This window comes from Pristiophorus japonicus, chromosome 5 (assembly GCF_044704955.1).
Source record: "Pristiophorus japonicus isolate sPriJap1 chromosome 5, sPriJap1.hap1, whole genome shotgun sequence".
Lineage (NCBI taxonomy): Eukaryota > Metazoa > Chordata > Chondrichthyes > Pristiophoridae > Pristiophorus > Pristiophorus japonicus.
The window spans coordinates 118999631-119017595 of record NC_091981.1 but is presented as its reverse complement, the minus strand read 5'-3'; the positions used below and the strand labels follow the sequence as shown (position 1 = coordinate 119017595).

General features: G+C 43.5%; 1 protein-coding gene across 1 annotated transcript; it reads left to right on the top strand.

The window, feature by feature from the left end:
- Positions 1-692: 692 nt before the first annotated feature.
- On the top strand, positions 693-17368 carry nr1d2a (nuclear receptor subfamily 1, group D, member 2a). Its single transcript, XM_070880888.1, has 7 exons — positions 693-906; positions 1079-1167; positions 7012-7156; positions 7315-7862; positions 8139-8324; positions 10740-10950; positions 13796-17368. The coding sequence occupies exons 1-7, from the start codon at positions 786-788 to the stop codon at positions 13990-13992; spliced, it is 1497 nt and encodes a 498-aa protein (XP_070736989.1). The 5' UTR covers positions 693-785; the 3' UTR covers positions 13993-17368.
- Positions 17369-17965: the final 597 nt, after the last annotated feature.

Below are 17965 nucleotides of genomic sequence, written 5' to 3'. Positions count from 1 at the left end.
CTGAAATCACGGCTAACTGCTTTCTGAATTACGATACACAAACCAGATCGTTTAACATACAGACGATGTCATCAGATTATTATTCGTATAGTAACAAGTTACACTCAAATACTCAACATACAGATAAATGACCAGCTACTTATTTCAATGGCTAAATGGCATCATATTGTCTAGCAGCCCGTTTTAATCCAATCTTGAATCTTCCAACTTTTAACCCTTTTGATATCTCCAGACCGCGGCCGAATCAAAGCATTTCAGAAATGTGGGCTTGTACCCGTCCCCCTTTCTTCACCCTCCCCCCCCCCCCACCCCCAGTAAAAAGGGGTCTTGAATGTTTCCCCCCCCAATGAAAAAAGAAAGTTTAAAAAAAAATTGAAAAGAACCAATGATTTGTTCCATTTAACTTTATAATTGTCCTCGCTGCCACCCCCCCCTTTCCTCGCCGCCGCTCACTCCCGCCCCCCCCCCCCTTTCCTTGCCGCCAGCCCCCCCCCCCAGTAAAATGGGAGGGAAACATTCAATACCCCTATGAAAATCGAAAGTTTAAAAAAAATTGAAAAGAACTAATGATTTGTTTCATTTAACTTTATAATTGTCCTCCATCCACAATTGTTGTTTATTTTAATGCAGGTGGTGTCATTGCATACATTAGTTCATCGAGTTCCAGTTGTAGCCCTGCTTCTTATCACAGTGACAGTTCGGAGAACAGTTTCCAGTCAATCTCGTCTCCTGTTCCATCATCACCAAGCAGTTTTGTATCTGATAGCCATATCAACCCAAATGACATGCTTGCTGAAAACTGCACGTTGAAACTAGGAAGCTCCAGCAACATGCAGCTCGTGTGTTCAGCTAAAGGAGATGGATCAAGCACAAGTTCTATGAGCAAAAGTCCCAGTGGCATAACTAGTGAGTTGATAATGCTATCATAGTAACATGATCTTGAGAAATTTAACACAGATTTACTCTGTTTTGACATCACAAAATGGTTCATTTAATTAAAAATAGATTAATACAAGCTTATTTTGTGACTGATAAAGTGCCACTAATGTTAATATCTTACTGAGTTCTTGCTTTTTAGAAATTAATGGCATGATCCTTCTGTGTAAAGTCTGTGGAGATGTGGCATCTGGATTCCATTATGGCGTGCATGCATGTGAAGGTTGCAAGGTAAGGCAAAGTTTCTCTGCGAATTCAAATAAATAGTCAAATGTTATGTTTCTAAGTAACATAACTCCTAAAGCAGTTTGAGTAATATCCATATATTTATTGGACCACTAGTGAATCTATGGAATTGAATCAAGGACTAATCTAAAGATTTCTCAGTGTGCTGCCATCCTCCCACAGTTCATAGTGTGGTGTCTCTTTCCGCAGTCAATCATGCTGTACCAAGAATTAAGATTTATTAATAGAAAGTTAATGTAGTTTTCATGCTCCAGCTTGTTGATCAGGTGTGACTTAATGTACATTAGGTAGGTTACAACATTTTTTTATTTTCCCAAGTCAGTACCTGGTCTCACAATATAGATTGTTTCTGTGGGGGATGAGAACTTCACTTAAGTGAAGAGTTACTGTAAATTATTTTTCTTTTCACTGCATTCTTTAAAAAATAAAAAAAATTCTCGGGATGTGGGTGTTACTGCCCTTCCCTGGATGAGCTTGAGAAGGTGTTGGTGGGCCTCCCATGAACTGCTGCACTCTGTGGTGAAGGTATTCGCTCTCTGCCCAACAGCACAGTGGATCAGGATTTTAACCCAGTGACGATGAAGGATTGGCGATATATGTCCAAGTCAGGATGGTCTTTGACTTGGAGGGAAACTCTGAGATGGTAGTGTTCCCATGCGCCTGCTGCCCTTGTCCTTCTAGGTGGTAAAAGTCACCGGTTTGGAAGGTGCTGCTGAAGCAGCCTTGGTGAGTTGCTGCAGTGCATCCTGCAGATAGTACAGTCTGCAGCCACGGTATGCACAGTGGTGAAGGTGGTGGATGGGGAGCCGATCAAGCGGGGCTGCTTTGTCCTGGATGGTGTCGAGCTTCGAGTATTGTTGGAGCTGCACTCATCCAGGCAAATTGAGTGTATTCCATCGCACTCCTGTCTTGTGCCTTATGGAGCGCCATTGGGGGAGTCAGGAGCAATGTTCCATTTGAGCTGCAGGGGTCCCGTGCAGCCGGTTTGCTGGCTTTTAAATAGAAAAACTACTCATACGCATTATTTTGAATAGGCCATGCGACCCCCCCCAAAAAAAATAATTGGGAACATTGGTCAGGAGTTGAACCTCTCGCCACAGAATACTCAGCCTCTGACCTGCTCTAGTAACTATAGCATTTATCTGGCTGGCCCAGTTGAGCTTCTGGTCAATGGTGAATCCGAGGACATTGATGGTGGGGACTCGGCGATGGTAATGTCATTGTATGGCATGGGGAGGTGGTTAGACACACTCTCTTGTTGGAGATGGACATTACCTGATGCTTGTGTGATACAAACGTTACTTGCCACTTGCCACTGAATGTTGTCCAGGCCTTGCTGCATGTGGGCATGGACTGCTTTATTATTTTAAAAACCTAAATGGTGGTCAAAATTCTACTGGACTTTGGCATCAGTAGCATTTCTCCTTTTTACAGACTGGAGAAGCCAGTTTCTGATTAGTTTTCCTGTACTACCAATTCCTATCACTTGGTGGCACCGCAATAAAATTGAAAGGACTAGAAATTCGATTGTGTAGTGCCCGTCGTTTGGGCCCTACATGTGCCATTTTGGTTCAAAAATGGCATCCAAGCAGCGCACGTAATTCTGGTACAGACTGTGCTGGGCACCATCTTGGTGAGGGTGGTAATGTTGGTATTGGGTGTGTGCAACGCTGATTTGATGACAGTGCTGCTGTTTTTGTTCTCAATGGTGGAAATAATGCCTGTTTTAACCTTGCACAGCTGAACATGCGTTCAGCAGCACTCCCGACCAATGATATTTAAAGGGATCATCAGCCACTCTCGGGTCAGTTGCTGATTCATTTTGTTTGCTCTGTGTAAGTTTGTGGAACTGTTTGCAGCTTTTTAAAATTGTTTAAAGTTGGTGAGGTGACTGGTGCTGCAAGTGGAGAAAGCCTTGCTTCTGACTTCAAGGGTTATGGTCAAACCACTTACCCCCAGTCTTGGGTTCTCTAGTTGTCATCCCCCTTGGCCTGCAGTATGACGGGAAGCGGGAGTAGAGGTAACGAAGAAGAGGACAAGCTGCTCACAGGGGAGGAGGAGGAGGGCCTTCAGCAGGAGGCCTTACCCACCTTGGCTCTTCCGAGATAAATTCTCTTACCTCACCCTGAGCCAGGAACAGCATCTGCACTCTACGAAGGAGCTCTGCCACCTCTTGCAACCAGACCTGCAGCCTAACACCAGGGCCAAGGACAGCGCTGCCAATGGCTGTGAAAGTAAGCGTAGCCCTGAATTTCTTTGCGTCGAGATCCTTCCAGGCTGGAGCAGGTGACATTTGTAACATTTCTCAGTTCACCGTTTACTGCTGCTTAAGAGAGGTGACAGAAGCTCTTTATGCAGGAGAGGGGACTCTGACCAGAGAGAAGCAGATGAAGTGTGCACGTGGCTTTGCCAGGGCACCATCAACTCCACACATGTGGCTTTGTGGGCCCCACTTCTAAATGCTGAGATCTACCGCAACCACAAATGTTTCCACTCCTAATGTGCAGTTGGTGTGCAACCATGCTCAGCACATCATGTGATGAATGCCCAGTATCTTGACAGCAGTCATGATGCTTTCATTCTGCGCCAGTCTACAGTTACCATAGTCATTGATCCACCAAAACAAACCAGAGGTGGCTACTGGGTGACCCTTGATCACCTGGCTTATGACGCCACTCTGCAACCCAACCACATGTGGTCAGCATGTGTACGAGAGCCATACGTCCACACATTATAGAGCAGACCATTGGGGTGCTGAAGCAACAGTTCAACTCCTGGACCACTCTGAAGGAGCCCTACTGTACAGCGTGAGTCCCGATTAGTGGTGTCTGCTGTATCCTCCACAACCTGGCCATCATGAAGGCACATCCCTTGCTGCCAGGGATACGACCATCAGCTCAGGAGGAGGAAGTGGAAGAGCAGGAAGTGTGAGGTAGGATTCAACCCACACAGCCCTTTCGGGCCGAGTTATCCAGGATTGAATGATCTGCCTGCGGCACCAGTGATCACAACCCCAATTCCCCTTGCAGCATTTGTCCCACACCTTACGTTCCCTCTATTACTGACCATCACAGCGTCCTTTTGGCCACAAGGCCGAAATAAAAGCCATTACAAAGCAAACATTCCAATCCAACTTTATACATCTATCCATCCAATATTACATTAATTTTCCCTTGGTGCCTGTATCATGTGTGCATTTACCAATCATAGAAACATAGAAAATAGGTGCAGGAGTAGGCCATTCGGCCCTTCGAGCCTGCACCACCATTCAATAAGATCATGGCTGATCATTCCTTCAGTACCCCTTTCCTGCTTTCTCTCCATACCCCTTGATCCCTTTAGCCGTAAGAGCCATATCTAACTCCCTCTTGAATATATCCAATGAACTGGCATCAACAACTCTCTGTGGCAGGAAATTCCACAGGTTAACAACTTCTGAGTGAAGAAGTTTCTCCTCATCTCAGTCCTAAATGGCCTGCCCCTTATCCTAAGTCTGTGTCCCCTGGTTCTGGACTTCCCCAGCATCGGGAACATTCTTCTCTCATCTAACCTGTCCAGTCCCGTCAGAATTTTATATGTTTCTGAGATCCCATCTCATCCTTCTAAACTCCAGTGTATAAAGGCCCAGTTGGTCCAACCATCCCTGGAATCAGTCTGGTGAACCTTCACTGCACTCCCTCAATAGCAAGAATGTCCTTCCTCAGATTAGGAGACCAAAACTGAACACAATATTCCAGGTGGGGCCTCACCAAGGCCCTGTACAACTGCAGTAAGACTTCCCTGCTCCAATACTCAAATCCCCTTGCTATGAAGGCCAACATACCATTTGCCGCCTTCACCGCCTGCTGTACCTGCATGCCAACTTTCAATGACTGATGAACCATGACACCCAGGTCTCGCTGCACCTCCCCTTTTCCAAATCTGCCACCTTTCAGATAATATTCTGCCTTCGTGTTTTTGCTCCCAAAGTGGATAACCTCACATTTATCCACATTATACTACATCTGCCATGTATTTGCCCACTCGCCTAACCTGTCCAAGACACCCTGCAGCCTCTTGGCGTCCTCCTCACAGCTCACACTGCCACCCAGTTTAGAGTCATCTGCAAACTTGGAGATATTACACTCAATTCCATCATCTAAATCATTAATATATATATTGTAAAGCACTGAGCCCCGCGGCACTCCACTAGTCACTGCCTGCCATTCTGAAAACGACTCGTTTATCCCGACTCTCTGCTTCCTGTTTGCCAGCCAGTTTATCCACGTCAATACATTACCCCCAATACCATGTGATTTGATTTTGCACACCAATCTCTTGAGTGGGACCTTGTCAAAAGCCTTTTGAAAGTCCAAATACACCACATCCACTGGTTCTCCCTTGTCCACTCTACCAGTTACATCCTCAAAAAAATTCCAGAAAATCAAGAATGGTTTCCCTTTCATAAATCCATGCTGACTTGGACCAATCCTATCACTGCTTTCCAAATGCGCTGTCCTAGTGCTCCTACGCAGTGCTACCCCAGTAGCTGTCACATGGCTTGCGGAAGGCTGTTGACTTGCAGTGGGGGAGACTGCAGATCGCTTTGCACGACGAGCTCGGAGCTCTCGGCCTTGTAGGCCCGGCTTCAGACTGCATCACCTTGGCATGGGCAGCAGTCTGAGTTGGCTGGCAGACAACAGTAAAGGCACTTACGGCGTGACAGTGGTGGACGTACGAATGCTGTTCTTCTGAGAGAGGACAGCAGGTTCGGCCACTGTGGACCCATTGCCATTACCCCTGGTGTAGTTCCTCAGAAATCCTAGTAATCTGGAGTACAGACTGCAAGCTACTTTCAACACTGGTAAACCCAGCCATGATGGCAGCAGTTTGAGCTTGCATGACAGAAGTCTGAGCCTCATTGCAGCACTCTGATGTTGGGTGGCTTCTGCTTGTGCTGCAGTGGAAGCTGAGAATCAGCCATCAGACACGGCATGATGGTTGGTTCTACACGCTGGAAAGGATGGGCTCCAAGCTCTGCCCAAAGCCCTGTGAAAGCCCTCCTCCATGCTCCTTGACATTGTACTCCGGCTTTTTGGCTGGCCGCAGTCCACTCGTGTCCAGTGTCTCATCACGTGCAGATCCCGAGTCTAACCTATCCTCTAAAGTATGCAGAGTGTCAATATCTGAGCTAGGAGTGCAAAATCGAGTGACTGTGTTGTTGCTGCTTTCCCTCCATCTCTGTGAGGCTGGTGGTGCAGATGGTGGGATATGGCATTTGAAGGTTGTAGAAATATGCAGGCTATGGCAGCATAAGATGGGAAGACCCGAGAGTAAAGTTAAGGTGCCTTGAACATAGAAATGAATTACCAATTGAAACTGAAGTTTAGTCAATCCTTCCTTAGTATAGCCAGTAACAGTGATTCTGCTGTAGGATCGTTTTTGAAGACCTGCAAAGGGAATTGTTTCTTTACCATATAATGATGTGTGTGAGAAGTTCTTATTTCTAAACTTGCAGCCCTGGAGGTGAAACAATCATCCTGTTAGTATTTTGTCTGGTGTTTGCCACTCCAAATAAGCAAAAGTTTTAGGAAAAAATTTTCCATGTCTGTCAAATCACCATGTTACAAAGAAATATTATGCAGATAGTCTTGTACAGCTCAAGGTACCTCCGTATGCAGTTCGTAACATTAGCAGCTTGGCTATAAAGAAGCACAAACTGACTAACGTTGCAGATCACCTAAAATTAACATTTTGGACAACTATGGCTACAGGCCACAGGGTTTAAATTTACAATTTTCTTTTTCTTAATTTGGACGAGCTTGAATATCCTTCATCTTATCCTTGCAGGGATTTTTCAGAAGGAGCATTCAGCAGAATATCCAGTACAAGAAGTGCCTGAAAAATGAAAACTGTTCCATAATGAGGATGAACCGGAACCGGTGTCAGCAGTGTCGCTTTAAGAAGTGTCTAGCTGTGGGCATGTCCCGAGATGGTGAGCTCTGTTACAGATGAGAATAATCTTATTATGGTGCTGTAAATAAGGCAATGCATAAATCAGATTTTGTCACATTCCTCAATGTTGAAAGGTAGATTTGTGATTGAGATTATTTGTTCCACTATAATGTTGGAAACCTTTGTGTTCTTTTACAGCTGTTCGATTTGGACGCATTCCTAAGCGTGAGAAGCAGAGAATGTTGATTGAAATGCAAAGTGCAATGAAAAACATGATGAATAATCAGCTGAATGGCTACATACAGACTGAAGTATTACAAGAGGCGATCTCTTCCCCACAACTGCAGCCTGACAAACCTCAAAACATTGAGGATGAAGTAATTGGTACAGTGACCAAAGTCCATAAGGAAACTTTTTTTTGTATCCAAGATAAGCCAGGCAAAATGCTGGAAGCAATACCGTTTCCAAACAGAGAAAGTCTTCAGAGAAACGATGATGATAACTGGATGACTGAACATCCAGTTAATAGAATCCACTGTTTTAACAATACAAACCAGCACAGAGTCTATAATACAAATAAAATTAATAACCATACATGTCCAAATGGCCACACAGAAAGATTCATAAGCAGGCATTGTCATACTGTTTCCAATGGATATATGCAAAAAGCATTTGCAGAAGATGGATTTTCTCATAGCAGCACCACAAATGACCACTCTTGGACCTCCGAGAAGAGAATGCATCTGGTAAATATGGCATCTGTGCTGAGCAAAGGATCGTACTTTTGTTGTAACATGGTTGAGTATTGAAATGTTTGCTCATTTGAGAATTCTGTATTAAGATCAAATAATTATATTAATTTAAAAATTGAGCTGTTTACATTTTGCAATACAATCTTAAAACCATTATTTAATATCTATTTCCTTACTACATTGCTTAAATAGAAACTTAAAACATTTATTTGTAAGTTAAAACTTCTATTTGTGATTTTCATATTGAATCTTTGTGTTGGTTCTGGCCAGGTGTGCCCGATGAGTATGTCTCCTTATGTAAATCCAAATAAATCAGAGCAGGAAATCTGGGAAGAATTTTCCATGAGCTTTACACCTGCCGTTAGAGAGGTAGTAGAATTTGCAAAACGTATTCCAGGATTCAAAGATCTATCACAACTTGATCAAATTAGCTTGCTTAAAGCTGGAACATTTGAGGTATGTACAAAAGATAACCCACATTTCTAAATATTTTGTAGTTCTCTAGACACCAGAGAATCAAATTGTGCTGATTCAGTGGTAGTAAATAGTAGTTGTGTTTTGACTAATATTAAAATCTAATATATATCTGTTCCACTTTTTTCATCTCTACTATTGAAGTCAGTGACTCAACAAATGAATAATCTTTATGTGCGAGTCTAGACAGTGCCCATGCTGTTTGATTGGCCCAGAAATCCCAGTCGGCTGCTTCCTGCGGGCGATCGAGAGAAAAAGTTTAAAAAGATGCGCACCTATCTGTTCCTGCTGCGCCCACGCGAGTCCCCGGTCCTGAGGCCTCTACTGACAGCGCGTGCACGTCAGGACGTGCACAAGGCTGGAGCTGCAGTCACATGGCTCTGGGCAGCCAATCCAGGTAAAGTATGTTCTCATTCATAATGGAAATTCCGTAAGTTGGAGTTCCCATTATTATGAATGAGAACCCCCCCCCCCCCACCAACACACAAAACTCTAATTAAAAAAAAAAGGAAAAAATACACATTTTTATTAATTTAAATTGGTTATTTATGAATTATAAAAAAAATGTTCGTTTTTTTTTATATATATATAACGTTTTTTTAAATTATGGTTTAAAATAAACTTACCATAGTGGGGAGGGTTTTTAACAATAACATTTGTTTTTTTAATTTTATTTTCTAATGTTTGTGTATTTTAAAACTCTTGCGCCTGTAAAAGTAAGCTATGCGCCTGCTTTTATGAGGCACAAGAATTTTCAGGACATATCACAATCTTGCCCTTGCAAATGTCCTGGATGTGGGGATACGTTGGACAGATCGGAAAACCCAGTTTTCAGCGCATGCACATTGTGCGCTGAAAACCGGCTTTTGCGATGCCTTCCAGGCTCCGTACGGACCCGGGAGGCAGGAATTTTTGTGCCATTATTGTAGGAGAACGGTGAAAATCATAGCTGAGCATGATCCTGACCTCAGCCAACGTGCAAGTGTGCCCTTTCGAACAGGACCTACTGGATGATGGGTCAAGAACAGAATCCCTAGTTGATCATTTTATTTTTCCCATCCCTAACCTGCAGCACCCCCATTGTCATCCCACTGAGGGTGGTTAAGTCAGCACACCAGGAACCAAATAACGTGCCTTTTATAGTTCGGCAGTTCAGCATGCTTATTACAAACCGTATGAAGGCCATTGCCGATTTCTCCAGAATTTCCATTTGTGATTTTGGACTGAGGACAGGAAATTCTAGTGGGATGGGAGAGTAGAAGCTGGGTGGATAACTCAAAGGGCAGAAAGCAGATCCTCCAAGATTCCTCCCTATGTAAAATCCAGATCAGTACCTGTGGGAGATGGGGGGCGGGGGCACCCACGCCTACCTCCCAAAGACTGCTTTGGGGTGTGACTGGGAAAGTTCCAGACTAGCCTGAGAATTTTGCTCCTGAATGCTCTCTCTCGGCCCAATGGAAATCACACCAGCTGAGAGCTATCATGATTTCTGTTGTGGGCCTAGCAAAGGACTGCCTGTGGGAAAGGCCATTGATCTCCGATGGGATCGATTACCTTCATTGTGCCCATTGATTTTCAAGGGCCTCGCTTTGATTTTCTGCTCTGTTGTGTCTGTACAGGCACCGGCCAACTACTTGTATGACCTTGTCACAGCGATTTGGGATGGAGTCAGTCGCAATGGCCATGGGTGGGTGGGGAGGGGTTGCACTATGTTGGTCCTTCTAGCAGTGGTGCAGGGACCCAGAATTTCAGAACCATAGTCTTTCTGCTGTGACAGTAAAGCAAACAAATGAATTTTGTATGTTATCAGCCAGTGTTGCACAGCACTCTCCCAATCTGAGTGTCGACATACTGTTCATGAATTTACAGCATCTGGATCATTTCTTTGGTAATCCCTAACTGAAGAGACAGATAGGGTACAGGAAACTTTGTTAGGATGTGTATATATTACATTTTAATTAAGAATAGTAAGAATTACACAATTCACTTGCCAATGATCCTTGAGCTGAAGGTGGCTGTGAAAAAGTAAACCCTGGGGCCTCTCCCTGTACAATATTTGTTCCCCTCCCATGTCTGGAAACCGATGGTGAGAAAATAACTCCCCCCCCCCCCCACCCAAATGCACTCTCGTGAGTCTGAAATGAAAGAAATAAGAATTGGCGTGCCGATCTTGACCAATTTTTATAGGGAACCTCTAGGGTGAAACAGTAGTTTTCGTCGGTCAACTTGTGACATGATTATTTACTATTGTTTGATAATGATGAGATTTTCTTTGGTGAGGAAACAAGTGAAACTCTAATTTATGAAACCCTTTTTCTTAATGTAAAGTTGATGTATGTTATATCCAGAATCTTTCTGAATGATGTGCTGATGAATGCCTGTTTCTGTCATTGGCAGGTGTTAATGGTACGCTTTGCTGCTTTATTTGATGTACATGAGCGTACAGTCACATTTCTTAGTGGAAAGAGTTACGGCATGGAAGAGCTGCAGTTATTGGGGGCGGGAGATTTGTTGATCTCCATGTTTGAGTTTAGTGAAAAGCTTAGTGCCCTGCAGCTCGGTGAGGAGGAGATGAGCTTATTCACAGCAGTTGTCCTGGTTTCTGCTGGTAAGAGAAGCTGCTATAATTGTGTTTACTCACACACACTATATGTAAGTGCCATTGTTATGTCACTACCTTAGAAAACAATTTATTATTTTCGGTTGTGTGAATTGCAAAAATTGGGGGCAAACAGTTTAGAAGGTGCAACAAATACCTTCCTAAAACTCCTCGGGAAAAAAAAGTATTACTGGAGTAATAATTGTGATGCTGTCATTCCACTGACCATTTGGATTCCATGCTATACACTATGGGCTAAAAATTCTATTGTTAGGGTGCTACGGCTGCCGTTTTGGGTCGGAAATGGTGTGCGGGCTGCGCCGAACGCCGCCTTGGTAAGAGGGGTTAGTGTCGGCGCTGGGAGCATGCGGTAGAAGTATGTAGAGTAGACAGATTGTGACGTCAATCAGTATGTAACGCCATTTTCGTTCTCAGTGGTGGAAGTTAACCTTGCACCGCTGCAAGGCACCCCTACTAATGTTTCCTCAAAAGTGTGCAGCGGCGCACCGATTTCGTGGGCCGCTCACAAGCTGCTGTTGCTGGAAGAGATAAGGTGCATGCGGGGCCACACAACAAACTTAAAGGGTCTGCGCAGGGAAAAAAATTAGAGGAAACATTGCCCCCTACCAGCGACATTTAAAGGGATCGTTTGCTGATTAATTTCCACTGGCTCTTTTGTATGTTTGTGGAAATGTTTGGAGCTTTCTAGAGTTGTTTAACGTTTATGACAGGGCCGCATGCTCCTTCTGCTGCCTGCGCTTGTTTTCTGCATGCTCTCGGCGACGAGATTCGAGGTGCTCAACGCCTTTCCGGATGCTGACGTTCAGTGGGGGAGCCTGCAGATGGCCTTTCAGAACGACCTCGAGCACCCCTCTTTTGGAGGATGGATTGCTGTGACACCCTGTAAACCCCTATCTACACTGGTAAATACAGCCACAATGGCAGCAGTCTGAGTTTGCATGGCAGCAAGCGGAGCCTGCATGAGAGCTGTTTGAGCTTGCAGACAAGCTTGCACTGCACACTCGGACGTATGGAGATTTTGTTTGTGTGTTGCAATGGAAGTTGAGACATTAGCCATCAGATGCTGCATGATGGTTGGGTTCACAAGTGCATTAATGAATCTACCCATCCCTTCCATGCTGGAAAGGATGGGCTCCAAGCTCTGTGCAAAGCCCTGTGCAAGGTTGGTACCAGACTCCTCCATGCTCCTCGACATTGGCTGGCCTGCCAGAGTGCAATGTGCCAAGCATTTTGCTGTGCACACCCATCAGCGTTCTTCTGTAGGCTGACCCATCAAAGTCCTCATATGAGTTCTCTGCAGCGGAACTAGTGTGCGACCGACCTCACTCTCTGGGGAGCTGGCACCTGCGCAACCCATTCCCCCTACCCTGGCTTGCAGTCCACTCGAGCCCGGTGACTCGCCACGTGCAGCTCCTGCCTCTAAGCTAGCTTCTAAACTCCGCATAGTGCCAGTGTGTGAGCTGGTGGCAGCGAGTGTCAGATCGAGTGACTTTTTCTTCATCAAGCTCTTCTCCTTCTATAACTACTGGCTGGGCAGGTTGGATTTCTTGGGAATCTGAAATGAGAAAGGCACAAGGGTAGGGTTGTAGTGATGGATGGGGGGAAAGCAAGAGATGCATTCTTATACCATGTGCAGATTGAAAAATCAGAAGAAGAGTGTTGGATGAGGGGGAAGAGGGATGTGAGAGAGAGAGGGTTAACCTAACGTATGAGGATACTGGCATCATGTACTCTTTCAGCCCTGCTGCTGGCCACGTGCTCAGCGATGCCCTCCCAATAATAGCTAGCACCACCTCCAAAGGGTGAGGTGATGCAGGCAAGCCTGTCCCTTGGCAGTTAGGTTCTGCTGGCGCCGATTATGCGCCACCTTTTCTTGCGAGAGAGAGAGCAGTGTGTCAGTGCAATGTGTTTGGGTGATGTGGCTGCCATGGATGAATAGCGACCAGTGTGTGCAAGCTGAGATGTGGGTGTGAGACTTGCAGCAGTGGTAAGTGTGTGAGGCTGCAGTGAAGCTATGAATGTGAGGTATGAGTTGTGTTTGGTAGAGATTGTTGATGGGTGAGTGATGGGGGTGTGGTGCATTGAGTAATGTGTGAGGCTATTGGTGCAGTTGGTGGGATATGACATTTGAAGATGAATTCACTGACCTTGACCATTCGTATGAGGTCATAAACTACTTCTTGCAATGCATTCACGTCCTCGGGGCTACACTGCTGACTATCTGCTCCCACTTCACTTTACACGGTTGCCTCCTGCTCCCCTTTGGAAACAGCACCTCTCCTACTATTAACCTCCTGCACCAAGGCCACCAGTGCTGCATGATTGTGGCATTCAGCCCAGCACTGAACACGCTGCTAAGTGGCGGAATGCTCAGCAGGAGGCCATGTTCATCCGAGGCTAGCACCAATTAAAGCCAGCCTGCACTACTTAACGGCAGTCTGCACCTCTTAAAGTGGAGGTGCATTATGCCTGCAGCAGATCATTCAACTAGCTGAGGAATCAATTAATGATGGCAAAGTTATAATGATGGCACAAGGGAGAGAGCGTGCAAATTAGCAGGCAGCACGAAGTTCACAAGCTGCCTGCAGTCCTCCGAATGGGTGCAGGTTGCAAACTCGCTAACTCATCGCGATCCCCTCGCCTGTTTCGGGGGGAAACTAATTTCTAGGCCTATGTATTTTGCTTTGCAGTAAGGCAGACCGTTGCTCTCATTTTTAGTCATTAAAATCAAAATATAGCTGAACTAACTTTCCTTGTAGAAACATCCATGAATCTAACATTATTGCTCATGTTTTATTTGATTGTAAATTATTAATTTTTCTTTCTCTTCTAGATCGGTCAGGAATAGAAAATGTTAACTCCGTGGAACAATTGCAGGAAACTCTAATTCGGGCACTCAGAACCTTAATTATGAAAAATCATCCAAATGAATCCTCTATCTTTACAAAGCTTCTGCTGAAATTACCTGACCTGCGTTCTCTTAACAATATGCATTCAGAAGAATTGTTGGCCTTTAAAATACATCCTTGAATTTATGAACGTGTTCTCCATACTTTATTTCTATTCTGTTGCTGTTGTATATTTTGTGAACAAGTATGCATATTTTATATATATATGTGCATTTTTCTCCTGCATTATTTTTCAGCTATAAAGGGAGTAATATAATCAAATAATGAAAATTAGAAGTATACAGAGGATATTAATTAAAATATATTTTGAGGTTTTAACTTGTATGTTACTTGAGCTTGAATATGTATAGATATGACTCAATGTTTACACTTCACTGTTAAAGATGACTTTGGTGATTATGGCTCCACTTTAAAATGGTTTTTGAATGATGTGGGAAACCTTAGAGATTTTTATTTTATTTTACCTTTCTTAGAGCTTTAATTTTACCAGTCCCTGCTCTATGGTGCTGTGCCTTGATATGTGGGACAACAAGAACACAGCCTAAGGAATCTGGACTGCTTTCCTAACTAATTTTCTGTCCAGTTTAAAAAGAACAGTTTTGTAACAGCCTGGAAGTAACTTGTGGAGTCTGTGATCAGGGTGCAGTTCTCTTCCTGATGCTTCAGTTTTTTTTTAAAAGCCAAATTTGAAGCACTTGAGCAAAATATTACAACTAGCATGTCTGTATGTCTTGTCTTTATTAGCTGCAACATTCAATGATAACTCATTTACATATAATGCAACCATTATTGTACCAAGTAATATTTTAAAGTTTAAAATTGTCCTTCTGGATTGACTACTGTAAAATGTGCTTTTTAATTTGTATTATGACTATTTTTGAATGTGAATAGATGCAGTAAAGTAATGGTTTGAAATGCGATGTGCTTATTTTTTTATTCTTGTCTGTGTATTGTACAGTGAGCCAGTTTGGTACCAGAAGCTTCTGTTGTGCGATAGTATATGTAACTTCTTGTTCTAAAGCTTTGCAACATTGTATATCCAGTAGTGTGTGAATCTTCCCATTGCCCAGAATTTACTGACAACTTGCCAATGACTCCATGTAAATTAAGTAACTATGCAGGGCAGTGTATGTCATTGGCACATCAACTACTCACCTACATAGCTCACAGCCTCAAGTGCTCAACAGAAATGTGGCCCCCAAAATATTTTTATTTTACACGTGTAAGAGAATGTGAAATTTCTCCTTAGTATAGTTTTGATTTTTGTTGCTTCCTCTCCCAGACTGAGTAAATTAAGCTGCATTGTTCAGTTCTTGTGGCTCTTTGCAGCGCTCCAATGCTCAACAACTGCAAATACAAGCTTTTTCACATCTCTTTGTACACAGAGTCCTTGTTAAAGAGTTCCCGCTTAAGATTTTTTTTAAAATGTGTAGGCAGAGCAGCTGATGTGCTGATTTCAAAAGAAAACTTGTTTCACCAATTTTTCCTTCTCTGAAGATACTGGGGTACAGTTACGAATGTGTTGGTAACCATCTGGTACCTCACCCAAGTGTCAGTCATTCATGTGTGAACCTTGACAGCAAGTTTTGGCAGGTTGTTTGGCTGTTGGAGTGGGGTGAGAAAGGAAGGAATCCTGTCATTACCTGATGTCTACATGTATTTTCAGCAGGAGTTTATTGGACAATGATCCAGAGCAGAAACCCTGGTTGATTATTGTTACCCCTTACTCTGGGGCACTGATTCCATCTTGACTGAGATCTGAAACCTCAAGTTTAATTTTAACCCTGAGCAGATTTTGGGAAGGGGTGGGAGTGAGTGAAATGTACTTGCGTACCTGTGCTTCGGGCCCACGGTATTTTAAATGCTTAGCCTCGTCTACATGCTGCTGGATATAGGGAGAGGAAGTTTGGGCGGCTGGTGTCTGCCGGCTGGTACTAAGGGAAGACTCACAGGTAAGTCGCAGGGATGTGCTTTCAGGAGGGTGTTGTGAGAGGATAGGTTGTGACTTTTTCTGTGTGCTCCTGTACCCAGAAAGGAAAGTTTTAGATTTGAAGGCCTCTTCTGTTTCCAGGCATGCTTCAGCCTGGCAGGAAAGATATTATGGCATCCCTGCTTCAACCCCAGTTAAATTTATATGTGATAGGACCCCTATTTTCATAAATCCATGAGGCCCCCACCTGCTCTAGACAGGCAGCTCATCTGCATGAAGGTTAAAATCTGTGGTTAAGTAAACTAAGGTTTCTATCAGACAGGTAGGGTTAAAATCAGTCCACTTATGTGCATGGTTCAGCTGCTGGATTAACAGACTAAACTATCGGGGGAATTGATAGGTGTTTGAATATTAACTTCCTGCAGCCATAGTAATTTGATGTCTTTCAGAGGTGGGAGTAATGTTGAACCGGTGAATGTATGTTATTACCCTTATTGTGTGGCGAGTAATTCCAGTCTGTCCAGATGACTTAAATAAATGTTGCGTAGTGTTTGATAGTGGGATTAATTTAAATACATCAGTCACTGTCACAGCTTTTATACACTAATTTTGTACAATAACTAATTTTAAAAAAACAGCCCTTGCTCCATGGTTATGGTCTTTTAATCTTTGTGCTCATAATATCAGTATTTAAACTCTGCATCCTAAACCCCAATGCAAACATTTGATTGTTTTTTGAGCCATTTTGAAGCACATTTTTACTAGTTATACATTTAACTGCAACAGCAAATAACACCCAAAGGTTCAATTTTATTTTATAGGCCTGATGCCCCAGGACTAACATATTTTCTGCCAGGACTACTGTTAACTGTGATCTAGTTCTAACACCTTATACTGTGTACGCCACCAGAAACTGGCTATTGCAGTAAGACTGAAGCATAGTCTGGAAATTACAGTTAACATATGAGCACTTAAAACACTTGGATACAATTTCTGTCTCTATTTTAATGGAGGTAGTAACCCATTTATACAAACATATTAAACATTCATATAACTGCTCAGTAATTTCCAGATGCGTATTATTTATGACTGGACTTTTAAAAAGCTTTAAAACCTCCATGCAGTGACATTTGCAATGCCGAGGTTACCAGCACCTGCCAAAAAGGTCATGTCTTAATGAAAAACTGTTTGGCAAACCTTTTTGGGGAGAGCCAGAAGAGCTGCATCACTTGATGTGAGTGATGTGACACAATGAAGTGTTCGTTCCAGTATCATGTTTGCTGTTTTTTTGGGAAGAGTTTTCAGTTGTTTGCAGACGCTTTTTCATAAAGACTGGTGGAGAAAGATTTGTGTAGTGGGTTCTCAATTAGTTGGAGGCAATGGATATTTGCTTGTTTGGGTGAGAGATTGATCTAATGTAGTTATTGATGTAATTAATGGTTGTCTCAAGAAGAAACTAAACTGCAGAAAGCACAGACTTCATTAAACATTTCACATTGTATCTGAAATGGTAGTACTGTATAAATGTGCACCAACTAAAGAATAAATATTGCCAATACCCATAAAACTAGATTGTCTCTTATTACAGAAATATTGTGATCAGTCACAATTACCAGGTACTGGCAGTCTTCACATATATTCACTGAGAGCGGGGGGAATTCTGGAAGGGAGGAAGAGTGTGGTTGGGGCAGAAGACATCGAAGGGAGAGTGTGATGATCGAGGGAGTCGGGGATCGAGAGGTGGGGAAATTGCGAGGGGTTGGCCGATTGCAGGGAGAGAAGCAGGTAAGCTTGGTTGGTATGGAGGAAACATGCCTGCTGCTGACCCACAAGCAGTACTGTAAATGCACTTACCTTGCGGATCCGGCCGTTCTTGCCACCTTTTACCTGTTCGGCTTTCTGTGGCCCAGGAAAAGGAGCCAAATTTTTTTTTAAATAAAAAGCTTGTTTAAAATGGAGGCACGGAGCCTCTTTAAAAACTTTTACTGACAGACCCGCCTCCTGAGAGTGGATTGGTCGCATGTTCTCGTCCCACCTCCATGGCTGGTTTGGGTTCGGTTTCAAATTTTTCTTATCCAACTCAAACTCATCCATTCTTGGGGGTTAAAATTACCCCGTGATAATTGTTCTGCCAATTTTTTTGTCTCTAGGATTGTTTCCTGCT